General features: G+C 48.2%; 1 protein-coding gene across 1 annotated transcript in view; it reads right to left on the bottom strand.

The window, feature by feature from the left end:
- Positions 1–21,086, bottom strand: part of st8sia1 (ST8 alpha-N-acetyl-neuraminide alpha-2,8-sialyltransferase 1) — an 80,887-nt gene that overhangs the window by 13,592 nt on the left and 46,209 nt on the right. The window contains exon 4 of the mRNA XM_068058910.1: positions 18,277–18,369. Within this exon, the coding sequence (XP_067915011.1) occupies positions 18,277–18,369 (93 nt within the window). The remainder of the gene's footprint in view (positions 1–18,276; positions 18,370–21,086) is intronic.

Here is a 21,086-nt window from a genome sequence, read left to right as displayed (position 1 = left end):
ATGCCTGGAAGAAGTCTATAACATGAAGGCTGGGGGGGAATGATGAGCTTCGCAGTCACTGTTAGTATATAGCACAGGGTGTGACTGGCCTTTCAGGTATTCATGGATACCTGACTCAAAAACCTTCCTGCTGAACTTCAGACTCATCAAGAACAGCTCCCCTGTCATCTCCAGATAGCTAACTCTGATATGGGGGATGTCCTACAAGGGCTGCTTCTCTTGCCAGTCCTGCCAATCTTCCCTCGCTGCGTCACAAAGCTGACAGAGAGCTGACAGCTGTCACTGTTGTAAGAAATGGCAACAGTCTGGACTAACTTAACAATACTTTAAGTGAGACCTGTAATTGAGACTTGCGAGGCTATCCAGCCCAGGGGTAGCAATAATTTAACAGAAATATGAAATGCTGTTTTCTATAGCCAGCTGTACAGAAATTGGCCAAATATTACCAGCATGCTTTGTGGAGGAAGAAAGGTTTCTTGAAGTGACATAAAACTGTGGAATGCTGTAAAACTGCTCTTTCAAAGACCTTGGGAAAGTCCAGGATGTTCAGCTGTGAGACCTACAGCTCTACAAACAACCATTCTTTGCAGTCAACCTTGCTTAATTAACATGCTTGCTGGAATGCAAAGCTAGAACCTTCGTGAAACCATATGGGCTGAATTTTGCGGTTAGGCTGCAGGTCCCGACGTCAGGACCGGAAGTGGATCGGGATTCTGGTCGGGTGTTGAGCGGCCGATTGCACGGACCTTATGGCAGCTGACCAATTAACACAGGGGCCACCACTCACAGTGACAGGCGGTAAGTGAGGCTGCGGAGGCAGTGTCAGCTGACACTGTGGCAGGTGTTGACGCCATATTTAAAGGGCTGCTGGCTCTGCTTTCACCGCTGACTGCCTTCCAGGAGCTACAGCCTTCCTTTCAGGTGATCAGAGAACTGAATGGAAAGCTGCAGCCACAACGGCAGATAGAAGACCCTAGGTGGCCCCATGGTTCAGCGATGACTCCCTGCAGGTTCTCCTCCAGGCTCCGAGAGCAAGGCGGGAGGTCCTTCTTCTCCATGGACGGGAGGAGATTAGCCTGACTGACCAAGCAAGCATGGTCGGAGATCACAGAGGAGGTCAGCAGAGGTGGGGGTCACCCCAAGAACCTGGATCCCGTGCCGTAAGCGCATCAATGACCTTATTCGTTCTGCCAAGGTGAGCACTCTGAACCTCTTTTCCCTTTGGGGCTTACATGTTGCAATGTGAGAGGGTGCACTTGGTGAAGAGGAAGTGACCAACTAGCCAGTGGTGAAAGGGTTAGGCAACATCATATGCTGCCTGAGGCATGACAGCATCTCGGTGAGAGGTGCCCGTCTGTCATTTCTGACCCCCACAAGCCCCCTCAAGAGCAGCCTCTTGAAGGAGGTATTCGTGTGCCCCCATCATGGACTGTGGGCTGCCACTAGCATTGGCACTGTGTTTGTCTCTGTGGGTAAATTAACAGTGTTAATTTTTGTGCTCACAGGGGAAGACAGCACATAACATAAAAAGGGCCAAGCCTGGTGACGGGGGTGCTGTATCTACAAATCCTGACCCTCATGGAGGAGGAGGAGGCCTTGGAACTGGCAGGGCAGTTGCTGTTTCGCTGGTGGCAAAGCAGGAGTGCCCATCCAAGATGGTGAGTGAATGAGTGAAGGGGCACAAGGGGGCATCTGGCACACAGGAGACATAGTGCCCATGTGTCCACCACTGGATACATGGAGCTCCACAGCAGAGAAAGCTGAAATGATGCTACGGTATCTGTTCTCTCATGCAGGTGAGGGTCATGCCAAGGAGCATTCAGCTGGAGAGACCAGGATCCACCTGAACGCTTCTGAGGAGGAGGCAGAAGCCTCAGAGATTCCACTGTCACATCATTCCGCCGCACCCTCCACCAGCACAGATACTCTCACATCAGTGAGTATCCATTCACTTTTAGATAGGGGAACACAACCTGGTGAGCAAAGCAAGGACACGCCTGAGCAGCTGAAGGAGGCTGTGACAGCTGAGGCCACTGACAGTCGGAGGACTGTGGGAGTCCAGGCCCATCCTGAACCCCAGGATGATGGTGAGCCTCTCTAGTCATCAGCAACACGGCAACTGCTGCAGCTAGAGCGAGAGGTAAGGGAACATCTGGAAGAGCTGCCAGAGGTTATGTGCATCCATGCGCGGACAACTGAGAAGTCCATCCAGGCCATGAGTGCTGCCATGTCTCTGGCGTGTGCACGCATGGCCTCCTCCATGGAGAGACTGGCGCCCTCACGGAGAGCCTGATCCAGCAGACCACTCAGTGAATGCTGGAGATGCACGCAGACCCGCATGGCATCACCGCACCATGAGCTCTATGCAGAAGTGGCCAGGCGAAAGGGGGATAAGGTGCCTGGGGCCTCCACCAGGTCCTCATCCCTTACAGGTCAGCAAGGAGGTACAGGTGTGCCTTGTAAGGGAGTGGCAGTGGCTGCCTGTTGCATCTGAGGGCACCTCTCAGGGCACTCATGGTGTGGGCAGTGGCTCCTCAGTCCCTCTGCCAGTGACACCAGTGCCCTGAGTAGCCACGATGACAGAAGAGAGTCCTGCTTCCATGCAAGAGACCCTCAGCATGCCAGGGTCCTTGAGGCCTCAGGCAGCCTGAGGACTACTGCCAATGTCATCCCATGCCAAGGGGCAGCCAGATCAGCAGTGTCCCTCACCTCAGCTGACAATACAGAGGAAGCAACACGTAGGAACACACATGAGATTTAAGAAGAGCACCTAGCTGCACTTGGGGTTCACCGCTGAAAACAGTATGCCAATGTTAAGCCACATGTTTGTCGTGCCGTGTAATAAAGGGTTAATGTATTGCTGTTGCATCTCCTTCCAATTCTTGCTGCCCATTGGGACTTCATTTACAGCCTGGCTCCCTCGGTGGGCTGGAAGGGATGGACTAAGCTGCGTGTGATCAATGCTTCAGCCTTGCCACTGTGCAATGTGCACTTGGGTGCTGGAGTGCAAAATGAAGGAGGCAACAGCAGGGCTGCATAGCAGTAAGACTTTATTGGAATGGCTCCAAAGGGTGTTAAGGGTCATATGAAATGTCTGTGTTTTCGCGTGTCCCGTGTTTCCCTTGTGTGTATCTCATTGCACCTTGCCTGTGGTCCCTGGGGTCCCTCATCTTGCATCGTCTAGTCAGCAGCCTCCTCCACATCCTCATTGCCAGAGGAGGCATCACGATCTACAGGATCCTCATTGTTCAATGCCTTCTCCCTCTACAGTGCCAGGTTGTGCAGAGCACAGCAGACCACCATGATGGGGCATACTGAAGGGCTCCATCGGATTGATCTAGGGATCTGAATCGCATCTTCAGGAGACTTATGAACTGCTGAATGGTCGCTTGGGTTGCCCCAGTGCAGGTGTTGAACCTCTCCTCTGCATCTATATGTGGGTTCCTCACAGGCGTCAGTAACCATGTCTTCAGTGGGTAACCCTTGTCTCCAGGTATCCAGCCCTGAAGGTGCACGGAGGCCGGAAAAGCTCTGGCACCTGGGACTGCCTAAGTATGTGTCATGGCTGCTTCCCCGAAACTGTGCACATACCTGAAGGATCCATCTCTGGTGGTCGTAGACCAGTTGTACATTAAGCGATAGAAACACTTTGGGTTGATGAAGGCCGTTGGCTGGTCCATGTAAGCCTTAATGTCCACACCCTACACCAGGAGAAACCAGCGATGGCCCCGAAGCCAATGGACCTCTCCTCTTGACTGTCCGGATCAGTGCAGTAATATACATGGTCGCTGGCCTTCTTAAACAGGGCATTCATTGCTCACCTCCTTGATGCACTGATCCACTGCAGACTGCGAGATCCCGCACATATCTCCAGGGGATCCCTGGGAAGAACTGGAGGCGTATATGTTCAGTGCCAGAGTGATCTTCAGTGCCACTGGCATTGGGTGTCCACCAACTGCCAAGGGTCTCAGCTCATCCTGCAGTATGGCACACAGATCAGTGACAGCCTCCCTGGAGATGTGCAGTCTTCGCTGACAATGCCGCTCAGACGTCTGCAGGCAGTTGAGCCTCGGACGGCAGACTCTCTCACAAGGGTAGCTTCTTCTGCATGCAGAATATAATTCATGTGCCCCTCTGCGCCCTTCTCCAGCATCCCCATCCTGAGGCAGGCCCTCCTGCTGGCCCTGTGGTTGTTGATGTCCCGCTGCCAGTGTGTGGACCTCCCTTCCTCTCAGCTGCTCCTCCTCCTCAACAGGTGCTCCAAAGCCTGGGTGAATGAGGCCTATGACATTTGTCTTCTCTCCTTGTGCAAGGGCTTCTATCCAAACTACGTCCCCCACCCCACTTTCCCTCACTCATTTCTTCTGAGCAAGAACCACTGCTGCATTGGCACCCTGGCAGCAGCACACCGCCACAGTACTGGGACCTTTTCACTCCTCCTGCCTTTGGCCCACACTGCACCACTCACCCAGGCACGGCACGCTGGCTCTCTCGATGGCTGCCGGGCAGAGCTGGCAATGACCTCCCACTTGCTTGGGATCTCCTTTAAGCAGGCGAGGCTTTGAAGCCCCGTGGTTCCTGTTCAAAATTTGAAATGTGCTGCAAAATTGCAGTCAATTGTTAATTGCCTTCCCAACGCGTTGATGTGCAAATTCCACCCTCCATGTTGGTCGCAGACACAACATGAAGATTTCTGCTCTGATGTTCTATGTTCCAATTTTATGCCCCTTCACCCAGTCTTTGAACCTGTTCCAAACTGCCCCATAAAATTCTGGCCTGTGTTTCAGTAAGACTGATAAGAAATGAAACTGGATCATAGATGATAACAGGTGAATATGAACGAGGAATTTCTGAAAGTCAGTTTACAAACTGAAGACAGGATGTCTGTTTCAGAAAGTTATGAAAGCCAACCATGAGAAACAGAAAGGGTAAAGTAGATAAACATGCTGAACATGTTTGAAAGAATGCTAATACAGCTGACGTCAGTGGGCACACAGATTGTTTGGAAGGCTGCAAGAAGCTGACACAAGCTGCCATTGATAGATGGCGTCAGAGTTTTTCTGTGCTTTCCACCACCAGATTAACTCTGTTTTAATTCGCCCAGCAACAACTTGCATGGAGCACAGGGAGAGCGACGGCAGGATAAAGGAGCAGGCTGAGGGGGAGATGCTGACCGACCGCATTCTAAAGTAAATCACAGGGAAGAATGTAAGTGATTGTTTTCTCTCTCTAAACTAGGGGTTGGTTCAGATTCGGAGCTGGGAAATTAAAAATATTCAATCAGGATTAGTGTAACAGTACGTGTTGTAATAAGAGTAAAAGGACAAGAGCAGGTCTAGAGGTATGAATTAAAATTGAAGGTTTAAACAGGGTACTAAATAGATTGTGTAAAAAGGGAATCGAGGGTTTCTTTTTAGATCATGGATAGGCAGACGCGACGGACAATTTGGGCTGGATTTTGTATTCCCACTTTCGAGAGCGGTAGCGGCTGCGGAACATGGCAGACCTCCCCCTCAGGACAAGTGCCGCCACGCCAATGCAATTGTGTAGCGAGCGGCCATTTTACATATTCATGGTAGCCACAACCCCCCCCCCCCACCCCCGCAATCACATGGCAGGGGAGGCCTCAGCGACGCTGTACATGGCATCACATTTGAAGGAGCAGGTGCTGGCGCCATTTTTAAAAGGTTTCCAGCCCTGCAAACAGCACACTATAACATAGAGTTCACCCCTACCTCCACCCTGCTACCCATCAGAGGGCAGAGTTCACCCCTTCCCCGCCCCGCTACCCATCAGAGGGCAGAGTTCACCCCTTCCCCGCCCCGCTACCCATCAGAGGGCAGAGTTCACCCCTACCTCCACCCCGCTACCCATCAGAGGGCAGAGTTCACCCCTACCTCCACCCTGCTACCCATCAGAGGGCAGAATTCACCCCTACCTCCACCCTGCTACCCATCAGACGGCAGAGTTCACCCCTACCTCCACCCTGCAACCCATCAGAGGGCAGAGTTCACCCCTACCTCCACCCTGCAACCCATCAGAGGGCAGAGTTCACCCCTACCTCCACCCTGCTACCCATCAGAGGGCAGAGTTCACCCCTTCCCCGCCCCGCTACCCATCAGAGGGCAGAGTTCACCCCTTCCCCGCCCCGCTACCCATCAGAGGGCAGAGTTCACCCCTACCTCCACCCCGCTACCCATCAGAGGGCAGAGTTCACCCCTACCTCCACCCTGCTATCCATCAGAGGGCAGAGTTCACCCCTTCCCTGCCCCCCTACCCATCAGAGGGCAGAGTTCACCCCTTGCCCGCCCCGCTACCCATCAGAGGGCAGAGTTCACCCCTATCTCCACCCTGCTACCCATCAGAGGGCAGAGTTCACTCCTTCCCCGCCCCGCTACCCATCAGAGGGCAGAGTTCACCCCTATCTCCACCCTGCTACCCATCAGAGGGCAGAGTTCACTCCTTCCCCGCCCCACTACCCATCAGAGGGCAGAGTTCACCCCTTCGCCGCCCCATTACCCAAAAGAGGGCAGAGTTCACCCCTTCCCCAACCCCCCTACCCATCAGATTGCAGCGTTCACCCCGTCCCCACCTCTCTACCCATCAGAGGGCAGAGTTCACCCCTTCCCCCACCCCGCTACCCATCAGAGGGCAGAGTTCACCCCTTTCTCACCTCAGTGGTGCCAGCTTTCCCTGGACGGGAAAGTGAAGGCATGTGAGTGTCACTTATCACGCTGAGGATCAGGAATGGAAGATTAGGGTAGGCGGTGGCATAGTGGTATTGTCACTGAACTAGAAACCCAGAGACCCAGGGTATTGCTCTGGGGACATGGGTTTGAATCCCACCAGAGCAGAAGGTGGAATTTGAATTTAATTAATAAATCTGGAATTAAAAGCTAGTCTAATGATGGCCATGAAACCATTGTCGATTGTTGTAAAAACCCATCTGGTTCACTAATGTCCTTTAGGGAAGGAAATCTGCTGTTCTTACCTGGTCTGGCCTACATGTGACGACAGACTCACAGCAATGTGGCTGACTCTTACATGCCCTCTGAAATGGTCTCGCAAGCCACTCAGTTGTATCTAACCGCTACAAAGTCAATAATAAGGAGTGAAACTGGACGGACCACTCGGCATCGACCTAGGCACCGAAAATGACAACGGCAAACCCAGTCCTGTCGACCCTGCAAAGTCCTCCTTACTAACATCTGGGGGCTTGGGCCAAAGTTGGGAGAGCTGTCCCACAGACTAGTCTGACATAGTCATACTCACGGAATCATACCTTACAACGTCCCAGACACTGCCATCACCATCCCTGGGTATGTCCTGTCCCACTGGCAGGACAGACCTAGCAGAGGTGGCGGGACAGTGGTTCACAGAAGGGACGGAGTTGCCCTGGGAGTCCTCAACAGAAACTCCGGACCCCATGAAGTCTTATGGCATCAGGTCAAACATGGGCAAGGAAACCTCCTGCTGATTACCACCTCCTGCCTTCTCTCAGCTGATGAATCAGTACTCCTCCATGTTGAACACCACTTGGAGGAAGCACTGAGGGTGGCAAAGTCACAGAATGTACTCTAGGTGGGGGACTTCAATGTCCATCACCAAGAGCGGCTCGGTAGCACCACAACTGGCCGAGTCCTAAAGGATATAGCTGCTAGACTGGGTCTGAGGCAGGTGGCGAGGGAAAAACATACTTGACCTTGTCCTCATCAACCTGCCTGCCGCAGATGCATCTGTCTATGACAGTATTAGACTCATAGTCATACAGCATAGAAACAGGCCCTTCGGCCCACCGTGTCCATGACCACCATCATGCCTATCTATACTAATCCCACCTGCCTGCATTAATTCCATATCCCTCTATGCCTTGCTCATTCAAGTACCTGTCCAGTTGCCTCTTAAATGTTGCTACTGTTCCTGCCTCCACCACCTCCTCAGGCAGCTCATTCCAGATACCCAATATTCTTTGTGTGAAAAATTTACCCCTTTGATCCCCTTTAAACCTCCTCCCTCTCACCTTAAATCTATGCCCTCTAGTTTTAGTCACCCCTACCATGGGAAACAGACTCTAGCTATCTATCCTGTCTATGCCTCTCATAATTTTATATACCTTAATCATGTCCCCCCTCAGCCTCCTTCGCTCCAGAGAAACAGACCCAGCCTATCCAATCTCTCTTTATAACTCAAGCCCTCCAAACCAGGCAACATCCTTGTGAATCTTTTCTGCACCCTCTCTAGCTTAATCACATCTTTCCTGTAGTGTGGCGACCAGAACTGCACACAGTACTCCAAATGCGGCCTAACCAATGTCTTGTACAACTGTAACATGACGTCCCAACTCTTGTACTCAATGCCTTGGCCGATGAAGGCGAGCATGCCATACGCCTTCTTCACCACCCTGTCTACCTGTGTTGCCACTTTCAGAACTATACACTTGCACCCCAAGGTCTTTCTGCTCAACAACACTCCTCAGGGCCCTGCCATTCACTGTATATGTCCTGCCCTGGTTTAACTTCCCAAAATGCATCACTTTGCAATTATTTGCGTTAAATTCCATTTGCCAATCCCTTGCCCACTTTCCCAGTTGATCTATATCTTGTTGTAACCTTAAGACAACCTTCCTCACTGTCACTATACCACCAATTTTGGTGTCATCTGCAAACTTACTAATCATGCCCCCTACATTCACATCCAAGTCATTAATATATATGACAAACAACAGAGGGCCCAGCACCGATCCCTGAGGCACACCACTGGTCACCGGTCTCCAATCTGAAAAACAACCGTCCACTACCACCCTCTGCCTCCTATCACCAAGCCAATTTTGTATCCAATTTGCTAGCTCACCCTGGATCCCTATTGGTCAGAGTGACCACCGCACAGTCCTTGTGGAGATGAAGTCCCGCCTTCACATTGAGGATACCCTCCATTGTGTTGTGTGGCACTACCATTGTGCTAAATGGGATAGATTTCGAACAGAACCAGCAATGCAAAACTAGGCATCCATGAAGCGCTGTGGACCATCAGTAGCAGCAGAACTGTACTCAACCACAATCTGTAACCTCATGGCCCGGCATATCCCCCACTCTACCATTACCTTCAAGCCAGGAGACCAACCCTGGTTCAATGAAGAGTGCAGGAGGGCATGCTAGGAGTAGTTTGAGGATGGGGTGCCAATCAAGCGGGCTGCTGGATGGTATCGAGCTTCTTGAGTGTTGTTGGAGCTGTACCCATCCAGGCAAGCGGAGAGTATTCCATCACACCTAAAGGTATGATGTATACCTAAAAATGAGGTGTCAACCTCGTGAAGCTACAAGAGAGGACTACTTGCATGCCAAACTGCGTAAGCAGCATGCAATAGACAGAGCTAAGCGATCCCATAACCAACAGATCAGATCTAAGCTCTGCAGTCCTGCCACATCCAGGCATGAATGGTGGTGGACAATTAAAAAACTAAATGGAGGAGGTGGCTCCACAAATATCCCCACCCTCAATGATGGGGGAGCGCAGCACATTAGTGCAAAAGATAAGGCTGAAGCATTTGCAACAATCTTCAGCCAGAAATGCCGAGTGGATGATCCATCTCGGCCTCCTCCTGAAGTCCCCAGCATGACAGATGCCAGACTTCAGCCAATTCGATTTACCCCGCGTGATATCAAGAAACGACTGAAGGCACTGAATACTGCAAAGGCTATGGGCCCTGACAATATTCTGGCAATAGTACTGAAGACCTGTGCTCCAGAACTTGCTGCACCCCTAGCCAAGCTGTTCCAGTACAGCTACAACACTGGCCACTATCCGGCAATGTAGAAAATTGCCCAGGTATGTCCTGTACACAAAAAGCAGGACAAATCCACCAAGCCAATTACCGCCCCATCAGCCTACTCTCAATCATCAGTAAAGTGATGAAAGGTGTCATCAACAGTGCCATCAAGCAGCACTTGCTCAGCAAAGTGATGCTCAGTTTGGGTTCCGCCAGGGCCACTCAGCTCTTGACCTCATCACAGCCTTGGTTCAAACATGGACAAAAGAGCTGAACTCAAGAGGTGAGGTGAGAGTGACTGTCCTTGACATCAAAGCAGCATTTGACTGAGTATGGCACCAAAGAGCCCTAACAAAACTGGAGTCAATGGGAATCAGGGGGAAAACTCTCCGCTGACTGGAGTCATACCTAACGCAAAGGAAGATGGTTGTGGCTGTTGGAGGGCAATCATCTGAGCTCCAAGACATCACTGCAGGAGTTCCTCAGGGTAGTGTCCTAGGCCCAACCATCTTCAGCTGCTTCATCAATGACCTTCCTTCAATCATAAGGTCAGATGTGGGGATGTTCGCTGATGATTGCACAATGTTCAGCACCATTCGCGACCCCTCAGATACTGAAGCAGTCTGTGCAGAAATGCAGCAAGACTTGGACAATATCCAGGCTTGGGCTGATAAGTGGCAAGTAACATTTGCGCCAAACAAGTGCCAGGCAATGACCATCTCCAACAAGATAGAATCTAACCATCTCCCCTTGACATTCAATGGCATTACCATCACTGAGTCCCCCACTATCCTAGGGGCTACCATTGACCAGAAAATGAACTGGAGTAGCCATATAAATACCATGGCTACAAGAGCAGGTCAGAGGCTAGGAATCCTGCGACGAGTAACTCATCTCCTGACTCGTCAAAGCCTGTCCACCATCTACAGGGCACAAGTTAGGAGTGTGATGCAATACTCTCCACTTGCCTGGATGGGTACAGCTCCAACAACACTCAAGAAGCTCGACACCATCCAGCAGCCCGCTTGACTGGCACCCCATCCTCAAACATTCACTCCCCCCACCACTGACGCACAGTGGAAGCAGTGTGTACCAGCTACAAGATGCACTGCAGCAACTCACCAAGGCTCCTTAGACAGCACCTTCCAAACCCGCAACCTTACCAACTAGAAGGACAAGGGTAGCAAATGCATGGGAACACCACTACCTGCAAGTTCCCCTCCAAGTCACACACCATCCTGACTTGGAACTATATCGCCGTTCCTTCACTTTCGCAGGGATAAAATCCTGGAACTCCCTTCCTAACCGTACTATGGGTGTACCTACCTCACATGGACTGCAGCGGTTCAAGAAGGCAACTCACCACCACCTTCTCAAGGGCAATTAGGGATGGGCAATAAATGCTGGCCTAGCCAGCGATGCCCACATCCCATGAATGAATTTTTAAAAATTGCTGCGTTTTATATTTTAATTCATGCCAATGTGTAATTTAAATATACTAACTTGGATCGTTTCACAGAGTAGGGGAGGTGCTGCTTGGAAGATCGGGCCCAGCCAGCCCGGTGTCGGGTTCCACGGTGGCCGCTGCTGCTCCGAAATTCTGCACACCCCCACCCCTGCACCCACCACCCGCTCCCCACCCACCACCACCACCACCCCCCAACCCGGCCATGGAACCCAACCTTGGGCTGGGAACAAAATCCAGCCAATCATGTGTCTTGGGCAACCAGGTGTGTCGGAAGTGTCTTCAGCTGCTTCAGTTCGAGCTCGGGATTTCCAGGAATCACTGCGGAGCATCAGGGAGCAGGAGAGTTTCCTGGATTGTACGTTCCAGGAGCTGGTCACCCCACATTGTAGTTGGAGTTCAGGATAGTAGGTGAGTGACCATTCGGAAGAGTAGGAAGAGGCAGAAGGTGCAGGGATCTTCAGGGAGTGTGCCTCTCTCAAACTGGTACTCAGCTTTGGAGACGGCTAGGAGTGACAACGCCTTGAAGGAGTGCAGTCCAGGCCATGGCACCATTAGGAGTGTACAGGAGGGAGCAGCAAAGGCTGAAATGCAGTTGTTATAGGTGATTCCATAGTCAGGGGGACAGACAGGCATTTCTGTGGCCATTATCCTGAGTGATGCATGGTGTGTTGCCACTCTGGTGCCAGGGTGAAAGACATCATGGCGAGGGTGCAGGATATTCTGCAGGGTGAAGGGAGTGAGCCAGAAGTTGTGGTACACATTGGTACCAATGACATAGCAAGGTCAGGTAGCGAGGTCCTATGGTCAGATTTTCAGGAGCTAGGGAGCAAGTTAAAGAGTAGGACTTCGAAGGTAGTAATCTCTGGATTACTCCTAGTGCCATGTGCTAGTGAGAGTAGAAATAGGAAGATAGAGAGGATCAATGCGTGGCTTGAAGTATGGTGCAGGAGGGTGGGCTTCAGATTCTTGGGGCATTGGGACCAGTTCTGGGGCAGAAGACACTTATTCAGAAGAGACGGATTGCACCTCAACAGGACTGGGACCAATGTTCTCACGGGGAGATTCACTAGTGTGGTTGTGTAGGGTTTAAACTAAATTGGTAGGGGGTTTGGCACCAGCATATAGAAATAAAGAAGGGGAATAAGGTCCATCATGTGATATATGACAGTATAGAGAGGGGAGTAGTTCTGTACTGGATGGAAGCGGACTGAGAAGGACTACAAGGAATGCAAAGACAAGATTACAATGCATGTGTGTGAATGCACAAAGTGTGGTGAATAAGGTTGGTGAGTTATAAGCACAAATAGCAATATGGGAATATGATGTAGCAGCAATCACAGAAATGTGGCTTAAAAATTGTGGGGACTTGGCACTTAATATACAATGATATAAAATGTTCAGAAAAGATAGAGAAGGAGAAAAGGGAGGTGGGGTAGCAGTGCTGATTAGGGAAGACATTGTAGTGTTGGTAAGGGAGGATGTCCTTGAAGGGTCAAGGATACAATCCATTTGGTTAGAGCTGAGAATCAAAAAGGGTATGATCACGCTACTAGGGGTCTATAGGCCTCCAAATAGTGAGAGGGAGATAGAGGAGCAAATCTGCAGGGAAATCACAGAGATGTGCAAGAACTATAGAGTGGTGATATTGGGGGACTTTAATTACCCTAATATCAATTGGGATAATGTTAGAGTAAAGGGTAAGGAGGGGGAGGAATTTCTGACATGTGTTCAGGAGAACTTCCTTGATCAGTATGTTCTCACCCCAACTAGAAAAGAGGCACTGCTGGAATGGGTGCTGGAAAATGAGGTGAACCAAGTGGATCAAGTGTCTGTGGGGGCGCACTTGGGTAAGAGTGATCATCGTATCATATAGGTTTAGACTAGTAATGCAGAAAAGCAGTGAACAAAATAAGGTAGAACGTCTCGATTGGAAGAGGCTAATTTTAACACAATAAGAAGGGATCGAGCCAGGGTAAAATGGAACCAGACACTGAGAGGAAAAGCTGTAACAGAGCAATAGGTTATCTTTATGGAAGAAATGCTTCAGGTACAGGTTAGGTACATTCCAACGAGGGCAAAAGGTAAGGGAACCAAAAACAGGGCTGCCTGGATGACGAGGGAGATAGAGATTATGATGAAACAAAAAAAAGAGGGTGTATGATGCATGTCAGGTGAATTCTTCAAGTGAGAACCAGGCCAAATACAACAAGTTGAGAGGGGAGGTGAAGAGGAAAATAAGGCAAAGAGAGAATATGAGACTAGAAAGGCAATCAACACACAGTGCGGCACAGTGGCGCAGTGGTTAGCACTGCAGCCTCACAGCTCCAGCGACCCGAGTTCAATTCTGGGTACTGCCTGTGTGGAGTTTGCAAGTTCTCCCTGTGTCTGCGTGGGTTTTCTCCGGGTGCTCCGGTTTCCTCCCACAAGCCAAAAGACTTGCAGGTTGGTAGGTACATTGGCCATTATAAATTGCCCCTAGTATAGGTAGGGAAATATAGGGACAGGTAGGGATGTGGTAGGAATATGGGATTAGTGTAGGATTAGTATAAATGGGTGGTTGATGGTCAGCACAGACTCGGTTTGCCGAAGGGCCTGTTTCAGTGCTGTATCACTAAACTAAAAGGGAACCAAAAAATCTTCTACCGACGCAAATACTTTGTATCAGTGTTCAGTAAGGAAGTGGAATCTGACAGACTATCAGTAGTAGCAGAGAGAGTACAGACAATGGATAGGGTAAAAATTGAGAAGGGGGCAGTACTAAAAAGGCTGGCTATGCTTAGGGTAGATAAGTTGCCTGGTCTGGATGGCTTGCATCTCAGGTTTCTAAAGGAAGTGGGGGTGGCGATAGCGGAAGGGGTGGCGATAGTGGAAGGGCTTGCCATAATCTTCCAATATTCCCTGGATACAGGTGAGGTGCCAGACGACACCCTTATTCAATAAAGGGTGAAAGGACAGTCCTGGTAACTACAGGCCATTTAGTTTAACATCAGTGGTGGGTAAGGTTTTAGAATCAATAATCAGGGGAAAAAATCAACAGACACTTGGGAGAGGTTCGAGTTAATTAAGGATAGCCAGCATGGATTTGTAAAAGGAGATCATGTTTGACTAACCTAATTGAAATTTTTCTTGAGGTAACAGAGAAGGTTGATGAAGGGAATGCGGTGGATGCTGTTTATATGGATTTTAAGAAAGCATTTGGTAAGGTACCACATAAAAGGCTGGTTTACAAACTTCAGGCTCATGGAATAGGAGGGTCAGTGTCCAATCGGGGAAAAATTGGCTTAAGGACAGAAAAGAATGAGTCATAGTAAATGGTTGTTTTTCAGACTGGAGGACGGTAGACAGTTTGTTCCCCAAGGGTCAATGCTGGGATCACTGCTTTTTTTGCTATATATAAATGACTTAGATCTTGGAATACAGAGTTGAATTTCAAAATGTGCAGACAACAAACTTGGAGGTGTGGCAAACAGTGAGGATGTTATGAACGGCCTACAACAGGACATGGATAGGCTAGGAGAATGGGTAGACAAGTGGCAGATGGAATTTAATACTGACAAGTGTGAGGTGATGCATTTTGATAGAAGGAACAGGGAGAGGCAATATATACTAAATGACACAGTTCTAAATAATGTGCAAGAACAGAGGGACCTGGAGTTGTATGTGCATCGATCTTCGAAGGTGGCAGGACATATTGAGAGAGTGATTAGGAAAGCATATGGGATCTTGGTCTTCATAAATAGAGGCATTGTGTACAAAAGCAGGGAAGTTATGCTGAACTTTTATATAGCTCTGGTCAGGCCCCAACTGGAGTATTACATCCAGTTCAGGTCAGCACACTTCAGGAAGAATGTGAGGGTCTTTCAGAGATTGCAGAGGAGATTTACCAGAATGGTTCCAGGGATGAGGAATTTTAGTTACAGGTTAGGTTGGAAAAGTTGGGTTTGTTCTCCTTAGAGCAAAGGAGAGTGAGGGGAGATTTAATAGAAGTGCATAAGATTATTACAGGCTTAGATAAGTTAGACAAGGAAAAACTGTTCCGATTAACTAATGATACAAGGACTAGGGACACAGATGGAAGGTTTTGGGAAAGAGATGTGGGGAAATATGAGAAAGAACTTATTTACACACTAGGTAATGACCTGGAACTCGATGCCCACAAGGGTGGTGGAAGCTTAGACAATCAATGATTTCAAAAGGATGACCACTTGAGGGAGATAAATATACAGGGCTACGGGAATCAAGCGGGGGAGTGGGACTCAGTGGATTGCTCCGCGGAGAGCCAGCATGGACCCGATGGGCTGAATGGCCTCCTTCTGTGCCATAAATGACTCTACGACACCATGAGTCAGTGATTTGAGGAACTCTGATTGGTTAATTCTTGGTGGTCTTGAAATTTGTGACCAGCAAAAGAAGAAAAGAAGGATGTTCTGCTGGTATTTGTGTGTGTGTGTATAATTACGATCTAAAGAGATCTTCAGCATCCAAGTTGATAGAAATTTACTGAAAATGTTTAAGAAAGGTGGATTGTTTCAAGGTGGGCTTTAACCCTATGGTTTAGACAAAGAGCTCAACATATCATTGGACACTGTAGCCTAAGGTGGATTTGGATAGGATTGTAATAAGCTGCCAATGGAACATCCATGCCCACCTTGGAAATGGAGATATAAAGATCGTTGTAAAGAGTGATTTGAAACTGTAGTTGGAAGCTAGGCAACTTGGCCAGCTGCTGAAGAGAGTCCGATCAACTGGAGGTGACTGCTCACAGGTGATCATACGTATAACTTCTTGTAACGTATTTGTGTATTGTATTACTTGACTAACAGGTGTACCTGGTATTCCTAACAAATGTAGTGAAGGCAGTAGTGTTTATTTCGGGCTTTGAGTGTTGTCTCATTATTTCATGTAATTCTTATGTCCAAACTGCAGAAAACCTGTTAAGAGTAGGTTACGGCTTACTCTATGCTTCTGCCATGGTGCTGAACACTCCTTTCATAACGTTCACTTCTATTAGTGCTGTGATAATGGTTCAAAATCTGGCTAATTTGTGAAAAGCACCTGTACCAGATTGGACCTGGAATTCAAACTCAATTGTTTATATAGGTTTATATTTTTCTCATTTACAAGACTGGTCCTCCAACACCTCGAATTCAAAATTCTCATCCTCATGTTTAAATGCTAGGGGGTATGAAATTAAGGTCAGGGTGGGGTGGTAGCTGTGGGTGTCAGCAACCCTGCTCCCTCACCTTTTCCACTGCCATCCCACCTGACTTGGGGCAGGATAAGAAAACAAAAGCAAAATACTGCAGATGCTGGAAATCTGAAATAAAAGCAGAAAATGCTGGAAATACTCAGCAGGTCTGGAGGCGTCTGTGGAAAGAGAAACAGAGTTAACGTTTCAGGTCAATGGCCTTTCATAAGAACTCAAGAAATCATGGTTCTGATGGAAGATCATCAGCCAGAAACGTTAACTCTGTTTCTTTCTCCACAGATGCTGTCAGGCCAGCTGAGTATTTCCAGCATTTTCTGTTTTAACAAAGAAAGAACTTGTTGATATGTAGTTTTTTTTTCACAGCTTCAGGCCATCCCAAAGTACTTTAAAACCAATCAAGTACTTTTGAAGTGTTGTCGCTGTTGTAATGTAGGAATTCCAGCAGCCAATTTGTGATCACAAGCTCCCACAAACACAATACAATAACCAGATAATCTGTTTTTAGGGATGTTGGTTGAGGGACAAATATTCATCAGGACATCAGAACTCTCCTGTTCTTTGCAATAGTGCATGGGTTTTTTATATGCACCTGAGAGAGCTGACAGGGCCTCAGCTTAATTTCTAATCGATAAAACAGCACCTCCAACAGTGCAGCACTCCCTCAGTACTGCATTGAAGTGTCGGTCTGGCTCACGTGCTCAAGCCCAGACCTGAACCCACAACCTTCTGATTTAGAGTTGAGAGTGGTATCACTTAGTCACAGCTGGCACCTGTGGGAAGTCCAGTCCTGAGCAATCTGCAAGCTGGGGAACCATCGCAGCTGAGCCTCCCCGTCTTCTCATCAGCACTGCAGACTCCCAGCCGACAACGGAACAGGGGCAACTGATGGCCGTCACAGTCACCCACGACAACAGCAATTTACTCAGTATACACTAGCAACCAAATCAGTTACTCCTACTCAGTTTAGCACCAACTGAGCTACGGGGGGGGGGGGCGGGGGAAAGGGGAAATTTAACCCCACCTATTTCCTTTGTTGGGTGAGTCCAGAACAAGGGGGCATAACCTTAAAATTAAATCCATGCTGCTCAGGGGTGATGTTAGAGAGCATTTCCTCACACAAAGGGTAGTGGAAATTGGGAACTCCCCCGCAAAAAGCTGCTGAGACCAGGTGTCAATTAAAAATTTCAGAATAGAAATTGACAGATTTTGTTGGGAAAAGGATTTAAGGATTACAGAACCAGGCAGGTAGATGGAGTTAAGATGTAGATACGCCATGATCTAATTGAATGGTGGAACAGGCTTGAGGGGCTGAATGGTCTCCTCCTGTTCCTATGTTCCTAAAATGGGAAGGAAAAAATGCGAACACCAAAAGATAAACAGAACACAAACAATATCAAATCAAGTGACCCCAATGCCAACAGTCACCATTCAACAACAAATGAAGAGGTAAATGCTATCTTGCTGAAAGGAACAGCTCGGACAGCATTTTACTGCTTTCTCTCATTGAACTGTTAGGGTGGCTAGCACTTAATGTTCTGAATTGGTTGCAACAGTTTTGATGATTCATAATTAATGACGTGGTACTTCAACTGCTGCTGCCCTTGTTTCAGATCACTATGTAGATCAAAGTTAAAGGTACAGACCACCAATGCTGCTCTGCTTTTCCTTGTCACCCTTAGTGTAAATATTGGTATCAGTGTTATCTTATTGAAAGTCAGCCAGAGGACAGAACAACCTGGTGTATTATAGTGCAGGGAGGGGAAGGTGGCTAATTAGACACTGCCTCCACTCTGGCTTTTTGTTTTGAGCTACCACAAGAATACTGGACCTTACCTTTTCTCAATGATGCTTGGGTTTGCAGTTACCAAGTGTGTCCTGTACCCAGCGTCCTTGGTGTACTCATTGGATAGAGGAGGAAGGTTACACCTGCAAAGAGAGAAGAAACAGGATGCAGATGTCTTTTTATAATCTAGAACTGCACATTCATTACTCTTTCACACTGGTAAAACGCTTAGAATCTATCTTTGCTTTATTGAAATTCGACAGGGCAGATTGTGGTCAGGGTCCATTTCTCGGGCCTGGACTTGGTGCTGCGCTTGGACTGGGAGGCCTGAGGTTTGTAGGAACTTGTTCCTTGCGACTCAGCATACTCAGCTGTAGGTGCTGGTCGTCCTTCTGCAAGGCAGCTTGACCGATCTGAGACATCAGTGTTGGGTCACCTGCCTCACTGGCATCAGCCCTTAGTTAAGATCCAGGGCTGGGGAGCGGTTGCATTCCCATTCCTCCAAACTTCAGAGGAACATCACTTTAAAGGAAACAATGTTTAACTTAATTTTGGTTGTCAGCTGTGGGACCCCTGAAGAATCCTGAGAAGGGGGGTAGGTCCAATGCCTGTCCCACTCATTGCCAACTAATTTCTGAATGGGGTCCTTCAACAGGCATTAAACCCCTGTTATATTGTTATAAACCAAAATGATTTAGGATCTATATTGTTCATGTGTATGTATACATGTACATCCATCATACCACATCGACCACTACTGCACTACAGTCTGTTAGCTGGACTTTCTGCTGGAGGCAGGGCTCCTGGCGCCAGGTCAAAAAGGCAGGGGAAAGCCCACTTCTGTCTTCTCGTGCCTTCTCGAAGGCGAGAGGTAATCTCACAACGATAAATGTGAAGCTGAACCTTGATAGTGGAGTACAGAGTAACATGATCCTGCTCAGACTATAGCAGATCTTTCCTGAAAATTTGAAAGAGAATGGCTAGCCAATGAAAGATGCTCTGAAACCGAGTAACGTCATGCTAATGACATACAGTGGAACTGAGATTCGACAGCTGGTAACAACACAAATCAGAGGGAAGCACAAAGAAGAAAACAGTAACTGTACGTTCTATGTCACTGAAACAGATGGTCCAGCTATTCTGGGGTTGAGCAGCTGCGAAGAGCTGCAGCTGATCTCAGTAAACCATGAGATGAAGGCCGCATCAATGGAGGTTGATGGTCGCACACCCATTGAAAAGTGCCCTCCAATCAGAAGCAAGGAAGATCTGATCCAAATGTATCCGGAGTGTTTTGATGAGACAGTTGGAAGCTTTGAAGATCACATTACCATTGACCCAGAGAAGAAACCGGTGATTCATCCCCCCCATAATGTACAAACAGAGCTAAAAGGAAAGCTTGAAAGAGAACTCAAAGAGATGGAAGAAAATAAAGTGACTGTCAGAATCACAGAGACTACCGATTGGGCAAATCCCATCGTGGTGAGAGAGAAGCCAAATGGACGGCTACGAATTTGCCTGGATCCTAAAGATCATAATCAAGCAATAAAGAGGAATCACTATCCTACTCCAACTGAATGAGATCACATCAGCACTGGTCGGGGCAAAAGTTTTCAACAAGCTTGATGACAGAAATGGCTACTGGAAAGTGAAGCTTGACGAGGAATCTTCACTGTTGACAACATTCAACACACCCTTTCAATGATACAAATTCCTGTGTCTACCTTTTGCCTTAAAGTGAGTCGGGATGTGTTCCAGCAGAAAGTAGGTGTGACGTACAGGGGATGCAAAGGAGCAATCAGCACAGCTGATGATATCTAGATCTACAGTGTAGATGAAATAGACCATGACTACCATCTACATGAAGCCATGCAGAAAACCAGGAAAGCTGGGCTCAAGCTAAACAGAGCACACAGCAAACCTACAACAGCTGATGAGAGATGTTGAGTACCAGTGAACAGTCACATGAGAGGATTTTCAGTAAACTCAAAGATGTAATATGCAAGAAGGCAAGTCTGCCACACTATAACAGAGCAAAACTTCTCACGCTGCAAGTGAATGCTTCTACGAAAGGACTGGGAGTGGTCCTGATAAAAGGAAAGCCGATAGCATTCGCATCCAAAGCTATAAAATCAGCAGAGACCAGATATGCCAATGTAGAAAGAGAGCTTTTGGCAGTGGTGTATGGATGCGAGAAATTCCATACACATCTCTATGGGAGAAAATTTATAGTGGAGAGTGATCATCGTCCACTAGAATAGGTTGACAAGAAAAATCTGTGTAGAGCACCAGCAAAACTAAGGAGGTTAGTCTTGAGGCTTCAGCGTTACAATCTCACTCTGAAATACAAGCCAGGAAGAGAAATGGTGCTAGCGGATACTTTATCTTGTCTGTCACCATATGAGAAACACGAGATAAAAGATCTAGGTATAAAGATACATCACCTAGTGAACATGACACCACCAAACTTGAGTCAAAACAGAGATAAGCCCAGTAAAGATGAAGAGTTACAGATGCTTTCTCAGCAAGTGATTTGAGGGATGGCCAGAAAAGATGCAACAAACACAACCAATAATACAGCAGTATTGGTTAATCAGAGATGACATCTCATGAGAAGACGGTGTTCTGCTGGCCGGATCCAGAATCATCGTACCCAAAACAATGCAGACAGCACTTCTCCAGAAGATACATGAAGGCCACATAGGAATGGGGAAGAGTAAGCTTAGAGCCAGAGCAGCTGTGGACTGGATAGGCATCTACAATGACACAGAAAAAATCATATCTACAAAGCAGTGCATGCCAGAAATATAGAAACAAACAGCTGAAAGAGGAGATGGATAGTGAGATACAACCCAGACCATGA

The sequence above is a fragment of the Heterodontus francisci genome, chromosome 27 (genome assembly GCF_036365525.1).
Source record: "Heterodontus francisci isolate sHetFra1 chromosome 27, sHetFra1.hap1, whole genome shotgun sequence".
Classification (NCBI taxonomy): Eukaryota; Metazoa; Chordata; class Chondrichthyes; order Heterodontiformes; family Heterodontidae; genus Heterodontus; species Heterodontus francisci.
This window is presented reverse-complemented; position numbering and strand designations above follow the sequence as displayed.